Source organism: Podarcis pityusensis (genome assembly GCF_964106645.2).
Source record: "Podarcis pityusensis genome assembly, chromosome: 16".
Taxonomy (NCBI): Eukaryota; Metazoa; Chordata; class Lepidosauria; order Squamata; family Lacertidae; genus Podarcis; species Podarcis pityusensis.
Genome location: NC_138041.1, coordinates 26,069,395 through 26,087,800, shown reverse-complemented (window position 1 = coordinate 26,087,800; position 18,406 = coordinate 26,069,395). Strand labels below are relative to the sequence as shown.

Below are 18,406 nucleotides of genomic sequence, written 5' to 3'. Positions count from 1 at the left end.
TTGCTTATCAATCTGTAATATACATTTTTTATTGTAAACACAGTAATCCTTACTATTGTGGCTCTTGCAGGGTGATTGCAACCATCCTATGCTTTCTCTCTTGAGTGTCTGCCTAAGAGAAATAAACAAGCAAGCGTACTTTGTCATTCCTTGCTGTGCCTGCTCCTGCATTCACTTAGGCAACCCATCAATTCATCAACAGCCCAGGTTGCCTCAGTCATTATCTCCTGCTAAGCTAGTTCTTTTCCAGCTCACAGAAGGCTGTGTGTTTCCAGGGGCTCAGCCTCTTCCTGATAACTCCCTTCTGCTGACAGGTGAGGCTTAATCAGGCTTCTTTCCCATGTAGTTACAGAGAAAAGAAGGTTATCAGGTCACCCTGCTGAGAACCCATGATGTAATTTCACCACAGTGGTTTCCAAACAAGTAGCTTAGCACATACTTCTGAAGCTTGGCATTATGTCTACTGTATATTTTGAATCAACGGTATGTAATAAACATGCTGCACTTGCATTACTGCTGTGTATGAGAATTTATTTTATTGCTGTTCATTTCTTTGGAATTAATGTGTCACTCTGGCAGCCCTGATGTTGTTGGCTCAGTCGTCAGATGTTTGGGTACTTAGAACCGAAACACATGTGTACACATGGGCCTTGTATTGTGCAAGAGAAGCTTAGGCTTAATGTGGAGCTCCTCTGGTCAAACGGGTTACCTTGCTGTATTATGCATGTGAGAGAACTGATCCCTATAACCTAAGTACTAGATACCTAGATTTAACAAGCAGGCAGGCATTCTGTCAGCAGCCTCCTGCCTAGAGTGGAATGCGTGCTGATGTGACTTAGAAATTCCTGTGCTTGGGTCTTGTACCAAGTGATACGGAGATGGTATTGGTGACTGGTGGTCCTTTTTATGTAGGTGGGAACAAGTAATCTTATCCAAAAACCGTTCAGATTTCCGGTCATAAATTGTAACTTGGCATCGTTCCCTCTTCCCCCAGCTTCAGGTTTGTGGGTTGTATCCAAAGCTAGTCCTACTCAGACTTAGACTAATTGAAATCTTGCTTGTTAGTTGCAGGAGCTGCTGTTACTTGTTCTTCTTCCCTTCTGTGCCTGAAGGTGGACCAGAATAGTTCACATGGCTATGTCCTGGCCTCAGGCCACAAGGCTTCTCCTGTAAATCCTGCCCCCACCTTTTATTTGAGTTTGCTTCTCTGGAATTAAAACAAAGTGCCTCTGGGTTATCTGTCTTTGGTGATAATCCAGTCATGTGAGTGGGTGAACAATGAGAAAATGAGTAAATTCCCAGCTTGTTTAACTTACTGTTGTGTTTAGACAAGTGTTTGGGTTTGTGATAATTTAAAAACTGAACAAATGTTTATCAGTTTGGTTCTATAATAATATACTGTACCTCTCTGTCTTCCTTTCCAGGGCTTACTCCCTTGTGGATTCCAGTCAAGTATCTACGTTCCTAATTTCTATTCTCCTCATAGTTTATGGTAGCTTCAGGTACGATTATTTTCTTTGGTATATATAACAACCCCGCCCCCAAAAGAAAAGTCATGAATTGCTGGCCGTATGTTGATGCAATGTTCCCTAAAGGTAATCTTGTAGAACCATAATATATTAGGTATATTCTATGTACCTAAAGGGGGTGGAAATGGTAGGTGAAGCAACATTCAGTTTGATCATGACTTGATAAAGCTGTATTTTAAAGAAAAAATGAACATTTTGCCAGTTCTCATCCTGGAGCATGGAGGCTTGCTTTATAGACGCACATCACTTTCATTCTGGAAGGTTTAAGATTGTTTAGGGGGATGGAGTGACATGTTTTTTGAATCATTTGGTGGACGGATCCAGAAGGGAAGCATCCAGAGCTGCCAGGCAAGACTGGGTGTTTTTTTTTTTTTTTTACAAAATTACTGAAAGCATTTTGAATTTGCTATTCTTTTTCAAGGCAATTTCATGTGAGTGCAGATGCATCATCTCCACCTTTGGTTGTTGGATGACTGTCAACTGGGGGAGTGGGGGAGAGACTCTTGGGACAAGCGACTCACTCCATCCTTGCATGTTCAGTGCTTGCTTTGGACTCGACTAATCACTTTACTTCATGGAATCATGTTCTTGACTCCACTTCTGACGGTCTATAGATTTGAAGGATACAAATCTTACAATTTAAATAAAGAAATGAATAAATAATCTGTTTAGACTTCCCTTCTCTTTGCTTTTAGATATCTGTTGATGTTTTTATTTCAGCAGGCCTTTAACGTTCTGCTGAATTCAGTGGTTTTTCTCCCCCTTTTGACTTCTGCTTCTAAGCTTGTTCTTACATTTGCTGCTTTTAAGGTTTTGTTGCAGCTGTTTATACATTGCCTTTGTAATTTTTTCTGCTTACTGTTTCATGTTTGTAAGCTGTTCTGAATGTTCTCCAGAAAAGTAGGGGGGGTATAACTTTTGGGCAGCCTCTTAGTAACACTCATTAAATTTTGCGTTAAATTATATCAAAGCTATGTATTAAATTTCAATAACCACTTCAAATATAAAGTAGAAGGTTTACATGTATTCTTTTGTCTGTAGGTCCCTTAACATGGACTTTGAGAATCAAGACAAAGAAAAGGACAGCAGCAGCTCATCTGGGCCCTTCAATGGCAACAGCACAAATAACAGTAAGAACTTCTTGCTCCATAAGCTGAGGATGCAGAACTTGGACCGACCTTGGTCTTGCAGGCTTGTGATTGAGGCCATCCTATCCACTGTTGGAACATGGCTACCCCTCCTGGGTGTGAACCACATAACATGGCTGTCCTGTACAAGCCCTGCCAAATTGAAGGGTGGATAATTGATTACAAAGTCTTGTATGAGTGGTTCTGTCATTGGTGCCTGTACTATAAAGTTTTGTTTGAGACAGGTAATGCTAAACTGGTAGAGATGGGCAAAGCTACCTCCTTTAGTTCTGAGGCACATTTGTCTTTCTTTACCTGCTGTTCTACTCCATTAATCAGTCATCTGATGAGTCACAGATTTTCCCCCTTCACAAGCACACACATTTTTTCCACTTTAGTACAGTATACAATATTGTATCTAGTTTTCCATGCAAGATACACTGTGTCCTTTTTCTGCTTCTCCAATTTCCATTGCCTTTTCTTTAGAGTAGAGACCAATAGTGCAATCCTATGCAACTTTACTCTGAAGCAAGACTCACTGTGGAGCTTATGCCCAATTTAAACATGTCTGGGAGGTACATGTAAGCGCATCTGATGCAGGCAAGACCCAATCTGTGTATTTGATGAACACTGACAGTATGCTTTGAGGGTGGGTGGGGTGGTCAGCTCCTTGCCCTCCCGGTTATCTCAGTTTGCTACTTGGTGTTACCGAGAAAGAGAAGGTGAGCAAGTGTGTAGAGGGTGGATTCTGTGCACATCCGTGCGCGCTCCCCCCCCCCCATCTCTCTTTGGGTGGCATGGTGGAGAGTATTATTGGGATCACAGAAGGAAGGGGGCAGAATTTTTTCCTTTCCTCTCCTGCCACAATCCTGACAAAAATTTCTCCTTTGCAGCTGCAGTTTGCATTGAGAGGAGAGCTCCCCTTGGCACCCTGTGGCAATTTTCTCCCAGTGCAAATAGCAGTTTTGGGACTGCAGCAAGAAAGGAAATGGTTTAACTCCACTGCCTGTTGCAATCTCTGATTATTATCAGCTCCCCTCCTCTCAAAGCACGGGCACACCAACTGCAAAAGTATATATAACATCATGCCTAGTTAGGCCTAAGCTTTGGTTGTAAAGGGGGAGGGGTGAACATCAGGTAGGAATTCACCTGAACGTTAAATGTGTGCCATGTGATGCCAAATAACAAATGTTTCCTTTCCTTTAAAAACTAATAAAATAAAATTCCTGCAGGTATCCAGACCATTGATTCAACACAGGCGTTGTTCCTTCCCATTGGGGCATCTGTGTCTCTCTTAGTCATGTTCTTCTTCTTCGACTCGGTTCAAGTTGTCTTTACAATATGTACAGCAGGTAACTGCCTTCTCTTCACTTTCCCCCATCTTACATAGGGACTCATTGTTGCTGGAAATTGACACAGTTTTGAGGATGTCATATGAAGAAACTGCTTGTAGAAATACTGGTGGTTTCCTTGTATTTTTGTATATAACAGCTAGAAACGACCTGTCAGTGTATATAAAGTCAAGCACATAGAGGCTGCAGTGTTTTGTCCATTACTTGCTTTAATATTTTTTTTCTCTGTTACAACTTTCTCCACTTTAGCTGAGCAGCAGATTTTTAAAAACAAGTCTTGTTAAACGTACTTGCAAAATCACAGGCATCTTGGATCCTCTTAGAGGCACTTCCTCCTTTTTCTCACAGGGGCATAAATCTTCCAAGATGGTGCCTTTTGGTGCATCCTATAAACAGAGTATGGTGTGGGGTTTTCTCCAGAACTATTGTGTTTGTTCATAATGCAGGTTTCATTGGTCAGCTTCCTGCCCTACAATGGTTTTTGTGATGAGCAGTGGCTAAAAATATTTTAAATAAATAAACTGGTAGTCCCATGCACATTTGCATAGAAATTCCATTAAGACTGGTTGAACTTCCTTCACAGGAAATACAAATAGAAATGGGCATATTGATAAGAGATGATTGATGATTTAACAACAATTCATTCTAAGAAATGATTGAATTCTCTACCACAGGGTTTAGTAAGGGCCACCAGCTTGAATGGTTTTAAAAATGGATTAAACAAATTCTTGGAGGATTTACAGTGGTACCTCGGGTTAAGTACTTAATTCGTTCCAGAGGTCCGTTCTTAACCTGAAACTGTTCTTAACCTGAAGCATCACTTTATCTAATGGGGCCTCCTGCAGCTGCCGCGCTGCCGGAGCATGATTTCTGTTCTCATCCTGAAGCAAAGTTCTTAACCCGAGGTACTATTTCTGGGTTAGCGGAGTCTGTAACCTGAAGCGTATGTAGCCTGAAGCGTATGTAACCCGAGGTACCACTGTATTTAATAAACTCAAGTTGCTGATTCAAATGTCAGTGTCTGTAATAGACTTTAACTTATATTTCTCTTGATGTGATCTGTCAAGCTATCAGATTTGGTAGGTAGGTACCTGGAGAGGAGCCTTCTCAGTGGTGGTGCCCTCCCAGTAGAATCCTCTGCCTAGGGAGGCTCACCCCAGTACCTCCTCTATTAGAGGATTTTAAGCAGAAACTGGATGTTAACTTAGGGGTTTGTAGGAGTGGGGTTTTTTTGCACTTTGGCAAATGGTTGGACTAGAGCAGGCACGTCCAACAGGTAGAAAAGGTAGACCGTGATCTATCAGGAGATCACTAGACTTCTGCAGTAGATCACTGCCCCCCGCAAAGAAGCTCCAAAAATCTCTTAAAAAAGCTCAACAACTTTGACCTGAACCCCCCAAAAGTGGGTAGATCACTGCTAGTTTTTAACTCTGTGAGTAGATCACAGTCTCTTGGGAGTTGGCCACCCCTGGACTAGAGGATGTTGAAGCCACTTCCAGCTTAATGATTCCAACTCATTTTTGCACCAGACAAAGAGAGTTTTATTTTCCCATGCTTTTTATCTTGCCTCTTTTATCTCTGCTGATTGCTTTTACACTCTTTTATATTTGTTTTATTTCTGCTATCGTGTTAATGTTTTTGTCTTTACATTTGCCTCCTCTGTAATTTGAATTATTTGCAAGTCACCCTGAGAACCTGTTGAGAGGTGCGGTATAAATTCATGAGAAGGTTAATTAAAAAGAGAACTGCAAAATTCTCCAAAGCCAATGGGCACATTCTTCTGAGAAGTTCTCCTGTAGAATACCCATTTAAATAAATGCCATGCAAGGGGCCAGAGCCCTGTTTGTTTCAGTGGGATTTGCATGGGAGGACTTCCTGCAGGATTGTACTCAATATGTGGTGATGCATTTAGACGTTTGCAACAGTTAAATATTACCCATGGAAATTAGTCTCGCGTTCCACATCTTTGGCCCACTGACAAAAATGTGGCATTTCAGAAGAGTTTCCTAGCCAGACTTAAATGTTTTGGGTCAGTCTTTTGACCAAAGCATTCTGTGTGGGCTCTCCCCACCTTAGGAACATACTAGTTTCATGATTATAATTTACTGATAAATTGCTTGGACTTCAGATGTTTTCCAGCAAAATGCAAAAAGCCCTTCACAGATGTTTTAATTAAAGTTCAACTTGTGTTTTGGCCACAGATTTTTTTTTCTTCACATCCTTGGCCACAGATGTTGACATGTGTTAGTTTTCTGTGCTTGTCTTGGAGTTTTTGCAACATTGGTCTGTATTAACGTTGCCTTTTCTTTCTCTCTCTCTCTCCATTTCTCCAGTTCTCGCAACAATAGCCTTTGCTTTCCTTCTGCTCCCAATGTGCCAGTATTTAACACGACCTTGTTCACCTCAAAACAAGTAAGGAAGGTTGTTATTTTTTTGTTCTGTGCAGTGCAAAGAACCTGTTGTTGATTCAACAAGATGGGCCTCTCTGTTGTTGGTAGAGCTTTTGGCTCTGAGAAGAAGTTCAAATACAGTCCTGCCCCTGCTTTCCACGCCTGTGTTTATAATGCACAAAGAGGGTATTGCAGAGTTCTTCTGCGATGAGCTCTAAACAGGGCTGACCCACATTTGATACCTCCCCACAGTTAATGTGAGGCACGCTCTCCTGGGAAGTTCTCCTGCACAAATAGCACTGGAACGAAGAGGAGCTTGCACAACTTTCCTTCATCTCAAGGCTTTCATATTCAGAAGAGCATCCAAGCAGACTTTGCCTTGGGAGTCACAGCTGCCTAATTCCCACTCGCCTGCTCATGGTGGCTTGAGACAGCTGCTTCCCCCAGGTCTTGAGGACAATGTGTTGCTCCCACCCCTGCAAGGCTCCTGCTTTTGATCTTATAGCAGAAGGGGTGGGGGCAAAAGTGTCACACACACTACTTCTCTTTTTACGGCCGCTTCTCAGGAATCACCACTTCGCCGTGCCAAAACTGATGTATATGGTTATAGGCAGAAATAATGACCTGTTTGGATTGACGCCAGTAGGGTTGGTTCATAGTGGTGGTACTTTTCTAGCTTGGGGACAGAAACACAGTTGAAATTCATTTTTTTGCAGGGGGAGGGAAGAATTCTGGTCACAAGCACTGGCTCTAGAGATCATAGGGAACGTTTTAAAAAAAGTCCAGCTTTTATGACAGCTTTGGAATAATGTCTTCTGAAAGCTGTATCTTAAATGATAAATGATGCCCCATGATATTCTTGTAAAGAAGCTGGTAAAATGTGGTCTTGACTATGCTACCACTCAGTGGATTTGTAACTGGCTGACTGACCGAACCCAAAGGGTGCTCATCAATGGTTCCTCTTCATCCTGGAGAAGAGTGACTAGTGGGGTGCCACAGGGTTCTGTCTTGGGCCCGGTCTTATTCAACATCTTTATCAACGACTTGGATGATGGACTCAAGGGCATCCTGATCAAATTTGCAGATGACACCAAACTGGGAGGGGTGGCTAACACCCCAGAGGACAGGATCATATTTCAAAATGACCTTGACAGATTAGAGAACTGGGCCAAAACAAACAAGATGAATTTTAACAGGGAGAAATGTAAAGTATTGCACTTGGGCAAAAAAAATGAGAGGCACAAATACAAGATGGGTGACACCTGGCTTGAGAGCAGTACATGTGAAAAGGATCTAGGAGTCTTGGTTGACCACAAACTTGACATGAGCCAACAGTGTGACGCGGCAGCTAAAAAAGCCAATGCAATTCTGGGCCTCATCAATAGGAGTATAGCATCTAGATCAAAGGAAGTAATAGTGCCTCTGTATTCTGCTCTGGTCAGACCTCACCTGGAGTACTGTGTCCAGTTCTGGGCACCACAGTTCAAGAAGGACACTGACAAACTGGAACGTGTCCAGAGGAGGGCAACCAAAATGGTCAAAGGCCTGGAAACGATGCCTTATGAGGAACGGCTACGGGAGCTGGGCATGTTTAGCCTGGAGAAGAGGAGGTTAAGGGGTGATATGATAGCCATGTTCAAATATATAAAAGGATGTCACATAGAGGAGGGAGAAAGGTTGTTTTCTGCTGCTCCAGAGAAGCGGACACGGAGCAATGGATCCAAACTACAAGAAAGAAGATTCCACCTAAACATTAGGAAGAACTTCCTGACAGTAAGAGCTGTTCGACAGTGGAATTTGCTGCCAAGGAGTGTGGTGGAGTCTCCTTCTTTGGAGGTCTTTAAGCAGAGGCTTGACAACCATATGTCAGGAGTGCTCTGATGGTGTTTCCTGCTTGGCAGGGGGTTGGACTTGATGGCCCTTGTGGTCTCTTCCAACTCTATGATTCTATGAAAATGACACCCCCCCATCCCCAAATTGGCATGAAGGGGTAGAACACTTCTGACACCCTCTCAGCAGAAAGCCCAAGAATAGAGTAGCTAAAATAACCCTTTCATCTAATTTTAGGATCTTGGCAAATGAGTCAGGTTTGTGGGGGAGATCCTTGAGATCATGCCTTCAGCACCTTTCCTTTGACAAAAGCCTTGTCACTAGGGCATTTCTGGTGCTCTTGAACCCAGTCCAAATAAGAGCCGCAAGAGATCCCCCCTCCCACCTCCTTCTCGCTACATACCAGAGAAGAGCCTTCATTGTTTTTGTGTTTCTGGTGGTGTTTTCCAGGATTTCTTTTGGCTGCTGTGGGCGTTTTACAGCTGCTGAGCTGCTCTCTTTCTCCCTCTCTGTGATGCTTGTCCTTATCTGGGTCCTAACTGGTCACTGGCTCCTCATGGACGGTAAGTGCTGCTGAATATGTGGACCTGGTTACTTGCTTATAATAGTGACAGGTTGAAAAATTGTTAGTGGAAACTTTTCTTGCATTCTTTACTTGCCATGGAAGTGTGTGTGTGTGTGCATTGTGTAAGGCAGTTTTTTCCAAGTAGTGTGGCAAGAGAGATTAATAAACTGAAGGTCCCTTTGAACACAAAGTCCCCATCCAGAGAGTATGCTGTTGTTGTGCCTCTGCCTGATTCACTGCTTTTTCATTTGACTGCATGGGATGTGATGAATCCTAAAATCTTGGAAGGCACCCAAAGGTCATCTAATCCAACCTCCTTCAGTGCAGGAATCTCTGCTGAAACATCCATATAGAATAGGAGAATCTTACGAGTAATCATAGAATCTTGATCATTCAATTGCTCTTGATGCAGGCAGGCAGCAGAATGGTCCACCCTTAGAGGAGACTGCCTGTTGTATGTCAGCAGCAGAAACTGTTCAGGGTTTGGAAAGAAGCAGGCAGAAACATGGAGATCTGTAGTATGACATAATTTTAGTGACTTTCATATAAAGCAAATATATAAGGAGGAGTGAAGTTCTTCCACTTTTAATTTAGAAAAAAGGGGGTGTCCAAGCTATCAGAAGCTCAGAAAAAGCTCACACAATTACTGTGAGCCAAAGAAAAGCGCTCTTTTCTGTCCAAAGTGGGGTGTGGGTTTAGAATTAGTCAATCTAACACTTGTCATTATGTAATAGACTGCAGAGAAGGAGAAGTGCAGAACTTCCAGGTTCTTAGGAGTGGCAACAGCTTCACTGGTGCACTCATGGAGGAGTAGACAGTTGTGCAGACTAGTGACTGATTTTCAGAGACAGAACACATTCACACACATAATGAGTCATGGCTCAAATACAACAACAAGCTTAGCAAAGTGAAACATTTTTGAAGTGCTGGTGTCTTCAGTACTTTTACATGGAGTACCTGACGCAGAACGGGTGCAGCCTCCATCACTTGTCACACAGGCCTCAGCCGCTTTTCCAAGGGGCGGAACAGCAAACAGACAAGAAAGTTCTCTCTCCGCAGAAACTTTAGTTCAAGTCTATGCTAATGTTAGCTCAAGCCTGTCTGTTGTGGGGGAGGATTTCAGTTTTACAAGTAGCTTGGGGAGAGTGTTCTTCTTATTGTTCTGAAAATTAATTATTAAAGTCACACATGTTTCTCTTCAGGCAGCCCTTCTCATGGTTGTGATCAAACCATTAACATTACCATTTGGTTGATTGCTTTTCCCACATGTGGATAATTATTCCAATGAGTCTTACCTTTCCCAACCTGTATAAAGAATTGGCAAAGGCACTTTTGCATTGCTGTCTCTTGTCTTGAACAGTGTATCTCATGTCAAAATTACCAAAATATTATTGCCTATATGGAGCATGTCAGTAAATTTTGGCTAATGAATCATGGAGTGTTGTGTACATTCCGTGCTGCTGCAGGTTTACTAAATGCTTTTCGTCCTCTACTCTCTTTGCTTTTAATCATTCTTGATCTCTAACATTTGAAAATGTTACATTGTGTTAATATTACTGACATAGTTGGCTTACACAGATACTGAAAGAGCAAGTTTCTAGGCCTTAAGATTCAGAGAGATAAACCATTCCCTTGCGTTCACCCATTTTGTTCCCTGCCCAAAGCAATTTAGGATTTTTGAGAGGTTGATCTAGAGAAGCATGTTAAACTATGAAAGCAGATTAATTGCTTGGATATACAAATTTACACAACATATTCAGAGGACGAAACAGGATGTCTGCCTTGCAGAAATTAGATTTTTTTTTTTTTGGCCAAATACACATAACCCTATATGTCCGTAGTCTACACTGGCAACTTTCCTCCATTTTCAAGCTGCCACTTCATTTCCAAGAAGTATCCCTACTCTGGTGTGTCTGGGTACAGTAGATGTTTTGTCTGTAGTCTTAGGCTTATTTACCAGCAACTGTCACCTTGCATAGTGATCCAACTGTTTTGTTGCATTTCTGTTTTGTAGCTCTGGCCATGGGCCTGTGCGTTGCAATGATCGCCTTTGTCCGATTGCCCAGCCTCAAGGTTTCCTGTCTGCTGCTCTCGGGGCTATTAATTTATGATGTCTTCTGGGTGAGTTTCTTCTAGTTTCTTACGTATCCCTATAACCAGACAAAGAGTTCTTCTGACCTTGGAGGCAGGCTTGCAGGACCCATCACCTTGGACATCTTGAAATACTGTCACTGGGTACCAGGGGGCATCTATAGGCACACCCCATTTTGTTGCTGCATCTTTCAGTCATAACTTTCTAAAAGGCTTTCCCCTTCACTTATATTGTATTTTTTCCATATCACTCCCTGGGACCTTCCCCAACTCAATTTTATCTTTTTCATAAACTTCTTTGAGCTTTGTTTGTTTACAGTCTAGCAGCCTATAAGTTTAATTAATTAACGAATTCAACTTTGTGTAGGAAATAGGTGATGAAGATCCCCCCACTGTCCGGAAGGGGCTGATTACAGACTTTGGCACACCTTAGAGGATACCACCTTGGTCTCACCCAGCAGCCACCCCCAGGCAGTCAGAGAAATTTGCCTCTTTAGAAAATTTATATGTGGCTTTTCAATTAAAAAATGCAACATGGCAACCATATAGCTCCACTTTTTTATTTTCACGTTTCATTGCATCTTGAAGGCCACATTGGTCAGATGGTATCAACACCTCTTTTTTTCCTGAACACTCTTGTGGAGGAAGCTGTTGGAGCTTCTGGGGGAACTGGTGTGAAAACTTCTCACCCTGTCCTCTTGTTGATTACGTCTTTGTGAGGCTTGCAGTGGCCGCAGTGCCCCCCACCCAATCGTCCTGGCAATGTGTTATTGACCACCAGGTCTAGATGGTACAATATACACTAAAGGAACATCTTTTGAAGATGTTTTACAGGTTGTATATAACTCCCAGCAAAATATCCAAAAAGTATAAAACGAGATCTTATACGTGCTGGAGGTGTAAACAGGCAGAAGGGACACTGTTTCATTTGTGGTGGGGTTGCAAAAAAATTAAGAATTTTTGGGATATTATATATGAGGAATTTTTTAAAAAAATGTTTAAGCAAACTTTCATAAAGAAACCAGAAGCCTTACTCTTAGGCATTTTAGATTCAGATATTCCAAATGAAAAAATATAATATTCTTATATGCTACAACAGCAGCAAGAATATTAATTGCCAGAAATTGGAAAGGAGAATTAGTACCAACAAAAGAGGAATGGCAGGATAAATTATTTCAATATCTCAAACTGGCAAAAATGGCAGAAACCATTAGGAGACAGCCAAACCAAAAGTTCAAAAAGGAGTGAGAAATTTATAAAGAATATTTTAAAAAACAGTGCCCTCAAGTTAAAACCTGGACATGCTTTGATTAATTTTCACAAACCACAATATGGATTATAAGTATAGTATTCAGATAACAAGAAGTGACAAAATGATTAAAGAAGCAGTTTTAGTAAACAGATAAGAGAGACCTGCTTTGAGGAAGACAGAAGTCTATTGGGGAAGGTTAGGAATTGGGAATTAAGAACATGGTAGCGTAAGTTCTTTTGTAAGAATTTATGGATTTATGGATGGATGGATTTTTTTTATTATTTTATCATTTTTGTTAATTTCTTGTGTGTGTTTATTAAGTAAGAAAACTAATAAAAAGCATATTAAAAATAAATAAATGGCACAATTGGTTGGTGCCCCCAAAGGGCAGGGGTTGTTTCTCGCCTGTGTGGGTGGTATCAACAGGTCCCTTTTGAGCCAGCAAACATGAGTGTCCTTGTGGGTGTGTCCACTGCTGCCATCTTGCATCTCCTATAGATGCAGGTGGGCTTCTGTCTCTTAAGGAACATAAGGCTATCATGTATATCAGCCCCTCTTGAGACTAAGCAAAAGGGTTAGTGCCATGTCACTAGGAACTGGCAAATCTGCAAATCCTGTATCGTTTCATCTACTTGCTTCACTTACTGGTCTCCTGGCTCACAGGTTCTCTTGATCCTAGGCTGGATAATGAGAGAGATGCATAGCTTTTTGAGGTGATCAAAAACAGCTTTTGTGTTTCCCCTGCCCCCCCCCCCAGGTCTTCTTTTCCGCCTACATCTTCAATAGCAATGTTATGGTGAAAGTGGCCACACAACCAGCTGATAATCCGCTTGATGTTTTATCACGGAAGCTCCACCTTGGACCAAATGTAGGTCGAGATGTCCCCCGCTTGTCGCTGCCTGGCAAACTTGTATTTCCAAGGTAGGAGTCACCTTTTTGCCTCACATCCTTTACTGAGGCTTCTTTACATTTTGCTCTTGGGAAATTGTTTTGTGGTAGATATGCTGTTTTAAGAAGAACCCAAGAAGCTTTGGGGCCACAATTAGGAAAGTGGTTTCCTTTTTGCTTGCACCCTAACCCGAGAGTCTGTGTGCTGATGGTTGGTCAGAGAAGAAAGGTTAACCTAGCTCCTTGTTTTCCAGTTCCACAGGCAGCCACTTCTCCATGCTGGGAATTGGAGACATTGTGATGCCTGGCCTCCTTCTCTGCTTTGTCCTGCGTTATGATAACTACAAGAAGCAAGCCAACAGCGATTCCTGTGGTGCGCCAGGACCAGGGAACATCTCTGGCCGCATGCAGAAAGTCTCCTATTTTCACTGCACACTCATTGGATACTTCGTAGGTAAGGGGGAGGGATGTGTGCAGAAGTTGATGCGGTGAGTGCAGTCTGGATGAATCTCTCCCCCCCCCCCCTTTAAAGTTTGATGTATCTTGCAATCTTGTGCAAGATGCTTTTAACTGTAATGTTTTTCCTAAAGGTTAGAAGGTGCTCACGCAGACATCTTGGTTTGGAGCACGTTGGTTTTATTTGCCAGAAGCGAGTAGACAAAGTTGCTGTTTGTAAACCTGAACTGAAGAGTGATAGAAGAGGAAGCTTTAAAAGTGTGCTGTAGGATACGTTTCTGGGATTGAGAGACAGAGCAACGGTTGCACTTTGGGGTGTGCTAAAGTTGTCTTTCCAAAGAGTGAATGGAATTCAGTCACTTGACATCAGGCTGATATTGGAAGAGGACAGAAGTCTTCCATTGGCAGTGACTGTTAAAGAATTGGAATGGTTAAATTGCAAGACGTAAAATTTCATTGGGAACTATTTTGTAAACACGTGAGCTCCATTTATAGGCTTCTGGAACAGGAATTAAAGCAAACTTGTTTTTATTTTGAGAAGTTGTCTTTGTTACAAGCAGGATTTTGATGTTTTTAAAAAAACTTTCCAACAAAGGGTATCTTAAATCTAGATATTGAAAGCAAAATAGCGAGAATAGCCATGCATGTTTGATGTGTTGACTGCTTGCAAAGTATGTGTACAAAACGTGTGTTTAGGGGATTTGCAAAGAGGAAATTGGTTTTGGAGTGCAGAGGGCAATTAAAGCAAGGAGCAAAAGAGCTCAGGGGCAAACTTGCCTTCTGTCTCTTTGCCTTTGCCTTCTGTCTCTCTGCCACAGAGATCATTTCTGTGCTTTGAAGTTTTTCCTCACTACCATGAGATTAGAAGCCATTTGCTCTGGAAAGTTAAAGCAGAGGCTTATTATTTAAAAGCTGTTAACAGAACTTTAGTTCAGGAAGCCGTTCACTTGACCTTGGTGCAGTTTGCATTGTGGAATCATCCTGCCTTGATACACAGTGTCTCTCTCTCTCAAGAGAAAACAAGACAGCAAATACATCATCTAAGAGAGAAAGGCGCCCATTTGGGTGCTGTCATGTCATCTTGTCTTTTCTTATATTGCAGGCCTCTTAACTGCGACGGTTGCTTCTCGCATCCACCGGGCAGCTCAGCCCGCCCTTCTCTACTTGGTACCCTTCACCTTATTGCCACTCCTCACTATGGCCTATTTAAAGGTGAGAGGAGTGTTGGGAGTCACGTCTGTGGGAATCTCCTTGGGCACATCAGTGATGTACTGTCTAACCCCCTCCCCTCCCCAGCATCTGCTGTGCTATTGCAAGGCCCATCCTTTTGAATTGCTGTGCACAGCCACTGAAAGCAGCAAAAAAAAGAAGTTATTTTTGTTAGGGTATATGCATCCTACAACATACTACCACTATATACAGTATATACTGTACAGTATACACTATATACCTCCCCACTTACATGTGCTTGACTTGGGCGCATCCTCATATAGGGCAACTCCACGAAATAAATAAATCAGTTCAAATCTGGAAATGGTGGGAGAGAGCTGGAAATTCCTTGTGACTCTCAAGGAGACCCTCCCCAGAGCCTGAAGAGGTTTTAAAGGCAGAAAAAAACCTGTGGGCTCCAAAATAGTGCACGGGAGCCCTCCCTGCTGCTAGGCTAGGCCGCTCAACAGCTGTTGGGCGGGAAGCTGTAATGCGGCAGGCTCAGTCCTGTTCCCTGTCCGTTCTGGCGATCTGGAGGCAAAGATACAGTATAGGTTGCTTTTTGTTATGTAGGGTTCCAAAGAGCTCTGAACTTTTTTGTTGTAAAAGAAGAAGAAATCACCCTAGTTCCTCGCCCTGACAAGGTTCCCCACTTACCTTTCGCTTATGCGCATGGGGGTCTGGAACGTAATCCCTGCGTAAGTGGGGAGTTGCCTGTACAACATCAAGAACAACAACTCCTCCTCTAAACAAATGCAATAAAATAAATACCTGAAAGTCAGCATAAAAGCCCACTTAGTAGGTATTAAGGTTCACAGTTGGTAATGAAATGATGTCAAGATGGGTGCTAGGGGAGCATTCCCTGAGTTGGGTGATGCCACTACCTGTCGCTGCCTGTCGTACCTCCAGCTGGTGCATCCAAAGAGGTCTCTGCTGTATCAACCTGAGCTGCCAGAGGGCACTTGATACCATGGAAGCACTGCAGGCCTGGCCCTTCCTTGTGGGCTGGGGCTGATGGGAGTTGTAGCCCCAAACATCCGGAGGGCGCCATGTTGGATCCCCCTGGCGTAAACGTTACAGAGCAAAATAGTCATCGTCCAGCTTCACTTTCTGAATTCTGCCATCCTTGAGCCCCTTGCCCCAAAAGGGAGCCTTAGCAGCCTGTTATAATCTGGGTGCAGGAGCAGCCCCTTTGAACTCTGTGAGTCTGTGCACACTCAGTTGCTCACTCTTCTGTCCCTTTCCTTAGGGAGATCTGCGTCGCATGTGGTCTGAACCATTCCACTCCAAGACCAGCAGCTCACGTTTCCTGGAGGTATGATGGAATGGATGGAAAGTGACCGGAACTTCTGCCTGGTCCTTTTTTTGTGGCTCACAGCTTGGTTGTCCGTCCCTGTGGCTGGGCTGGTACTCAGGAGAGAATTACCAGTTTGTGGAACTTGTACAAATGGACTTGCTTTCTGGGAAAAGGAGGAAAGAGCAAAGGCGTTTTGGTGGTGGTGGTCGAGGGAGTGGGGGCTTCTCCCCTCCCTTCTTGGAACTGGAGACAGCTTGCCATGGCAGCCGCCTCCCTCTTCTTCCTTCCCCTCCTCCTCCTCCTTATGGATTAGTGCTAGGCCATCCAGTGTTCCTCAGGGGAGAAGAAGGAGGAGGAGGCAGACTGACAGACACTTTCTGGTGAAAACGGCATAGAGTCATTGAGGAACTTGTGAACACTAAGAGGAGACAAATGGTCACTGCGCTTGGAGTTTCTTGGGAAACCTTACAAGTACTTTGGGACCAGTTTTCTGTTGGACTCCGGTTTCAGAGAGAACTGAGACAGAGGTTTTTCTGTCGCTATAATCTTTTTTCCCCCCCATTCAAATTTATTAAATATGTTCTGTGGTGTGAGGTGACTTATTAAATCCACAGACATTTGAGTGACTTCTTGCAGTACACGATATAAAGACTTTGTTGTAAACAAGTTACATTTCCACCCAGATGTCATGTTGCAGTGAACAAGGGCACGACTTTTATACACACACAAATGCATACACAGAAACACACACACACATGCAGTGGGAAAACCTGCTAGGATCATGCTTTGTAGCTGACAGGGGCTTGCTGTAATTTTTAGCATGTAGAGCAGTTTACTCTGGGCTTTCTTGTATATGGATCTGCAAATATGCTGCTGTCTTTCCCATTTCCCTCCATGAGTGAAGCTTCAGTTAAAAAAAACAACCAGTGTAGTATTTTGTACTTAGTGTGCTCCTGGATTTTAGGGGATTCTTTGATTTTTTCAATCAATGTAGCAGACTTAGGGGAGGGAGAAAGCTGAAGCCCTTGACCCCCCCCCCCGGCCGAACCCCTATTTTTGTTTGTGGGTTTGTTTTTTACAACTTAATCCATTACAGGTTTTTAGTAGCTCCCCTCTTGACCCTGTGCATGTATTATAGCAGCTGTTGTCTCTGTGCGTTCTGATCATAGTAATGTATGACTTGTAAATACATTTTTTCTATTTTCTATTTTTTGTATTTTTTTTTTGCATTGTTTGATTAGTGTGCTGTATTTCCCCCCATTCCCTTACGTTTAAAAAAAAAGGGAGAGAGAAAGAGAAAGAGAGAATCCTGTCCTCTGCTGTTGTGATTGGTCAAAGTTTGTGATGACTGCTTTGTACCTGGGAGTCTCTTAAAACGTGGACTTTTCTAAACAAATTGTCCTGGCTATGTTATTTTTAACTGTTTCAAAGGTTCCTAAGATGAACTTATCTTTCCTGTCAAAAATGAAAGTTTCCTTTCTGCCCACTGGTTTAAAAGACCTGCCCCTGTAATGGGGTGTGTGTTAGCTTAGCCCAGATTCTGGGAATTCCTGGCATTAGGTGGTGGTTTTAAGACCTTTCTTGTCCTAGACCAGATTAGGGAATCATTTTACTGAATATTTTCTCCCCTTCCCCCCTTTTCTTGCTGCTTCCTCAATTCTTTCTGGGGAGGGCTGTGTCTTCATGTCCTGTGAGAGCTTTCCAGGAGCATCTGGCTTGACTACCTTGGGAAACAGGATACTGGGTGCACTTCTGGCCTGATCCAGCAGGGCTGGTCTTATGCTTTATGAATTAGAAGCTGCCTTGAGGGAGGAAACAGGACCAGAAGATAATAAATAAATATGGAAACCTCATATTTTTATTTGTTTATTTACCACATTTATATCTTACCGTTTCTTATATCGTGGAACTCAGGGCAGCAAATGTGGGATCCTGAGGTGGTCTTCTCCTTGCTCCACCCATGCATTGACTGAGACCTGAGTTCTCTTCATTTGCCCTCATACCATGCTGAGGACAAGCAAAATCTTGGAAGAAAATACTTAAATGAAATGCTATTTCACCCCCATCTACCGCTGCCTTTTTTTTACGTGTCAAAGGGAGTAGTATGAGCTGAAAAGTTGGGATTGGTTGGGTCGTTCCTAAATGATTTAGGGAACAGCTGCATACAATTTTTGCATACGACTCCATACAGAATTAACTAAGCCCTGCTTTATCCTAAAGTTCTTTTGCCAAGAACAGTTCTTGACCATCCTTGTGGACACTAGGATTATTATTATTTTTTAAGATGCATTGTTTCAGGAGACATGCTGAGGAACCTCATTTGAACAGATCAGTGTAAAGTTCTTTTGCAAAGCCACAAATATTGAAAATAATGTTCATGTTGGTTTGTTCAGCCGGCAGAGCAGGAGACTTGGCTTGCA

The 18,406-nt window shown here is 42.7% G+C and overlaps 1 protein-coding gene across 1 annotated transcript in view; it reads left to right on the top strand.

The window, feature by feature from the left end:
* The window catches only part of SPPL3 (signal peptide peptidase like 3), a 36,863-nt gene extending 19,024 nt beyond the window's left edge, over positions 1-17,839 (top strand). The window contains exons 2-11 of the mRNA XM_080986416.1: positions 1,425-1,502; positions 2,571-2,659; positions 3,889-4,008; positions 6,342-6,420; positions 8,679-8,791; positions 10,808-10,914; positions 12,894-13,057; positions 13,279-13,478; positions 14,583-14,692; positions 15,939-17,839. Of these exons, the coding sequence (XP_080842542.1) occupies positions 1,425-1,502; positions 2,571-2,659; positions 3,889-4,008; positions 6,342-6,420; positions 8,679-8,791; positions 10,808-10,914; positions 12,894-13,057; positions 13,279-13,478; positions 14,583-14,692; positions 15,939-16,010 (1,132 nt within the window). The 3' untranslated portion in view covers positions 16,011-17,839. The remainder of the gene's footprint in view (positions 1-1,424; positions 1,503-2,570; positions 2,660-3,888; positions 4,009-6,341; positions 6,421-8,678; positions 8,792-10,807; positions 10,915-12,893; positions 13,058-13,278; positions 13,479-14,582; positions 14,693-15,938) is intronic.
* Positions 17,840-18,406: the final 567 nt, after the last annotated feature.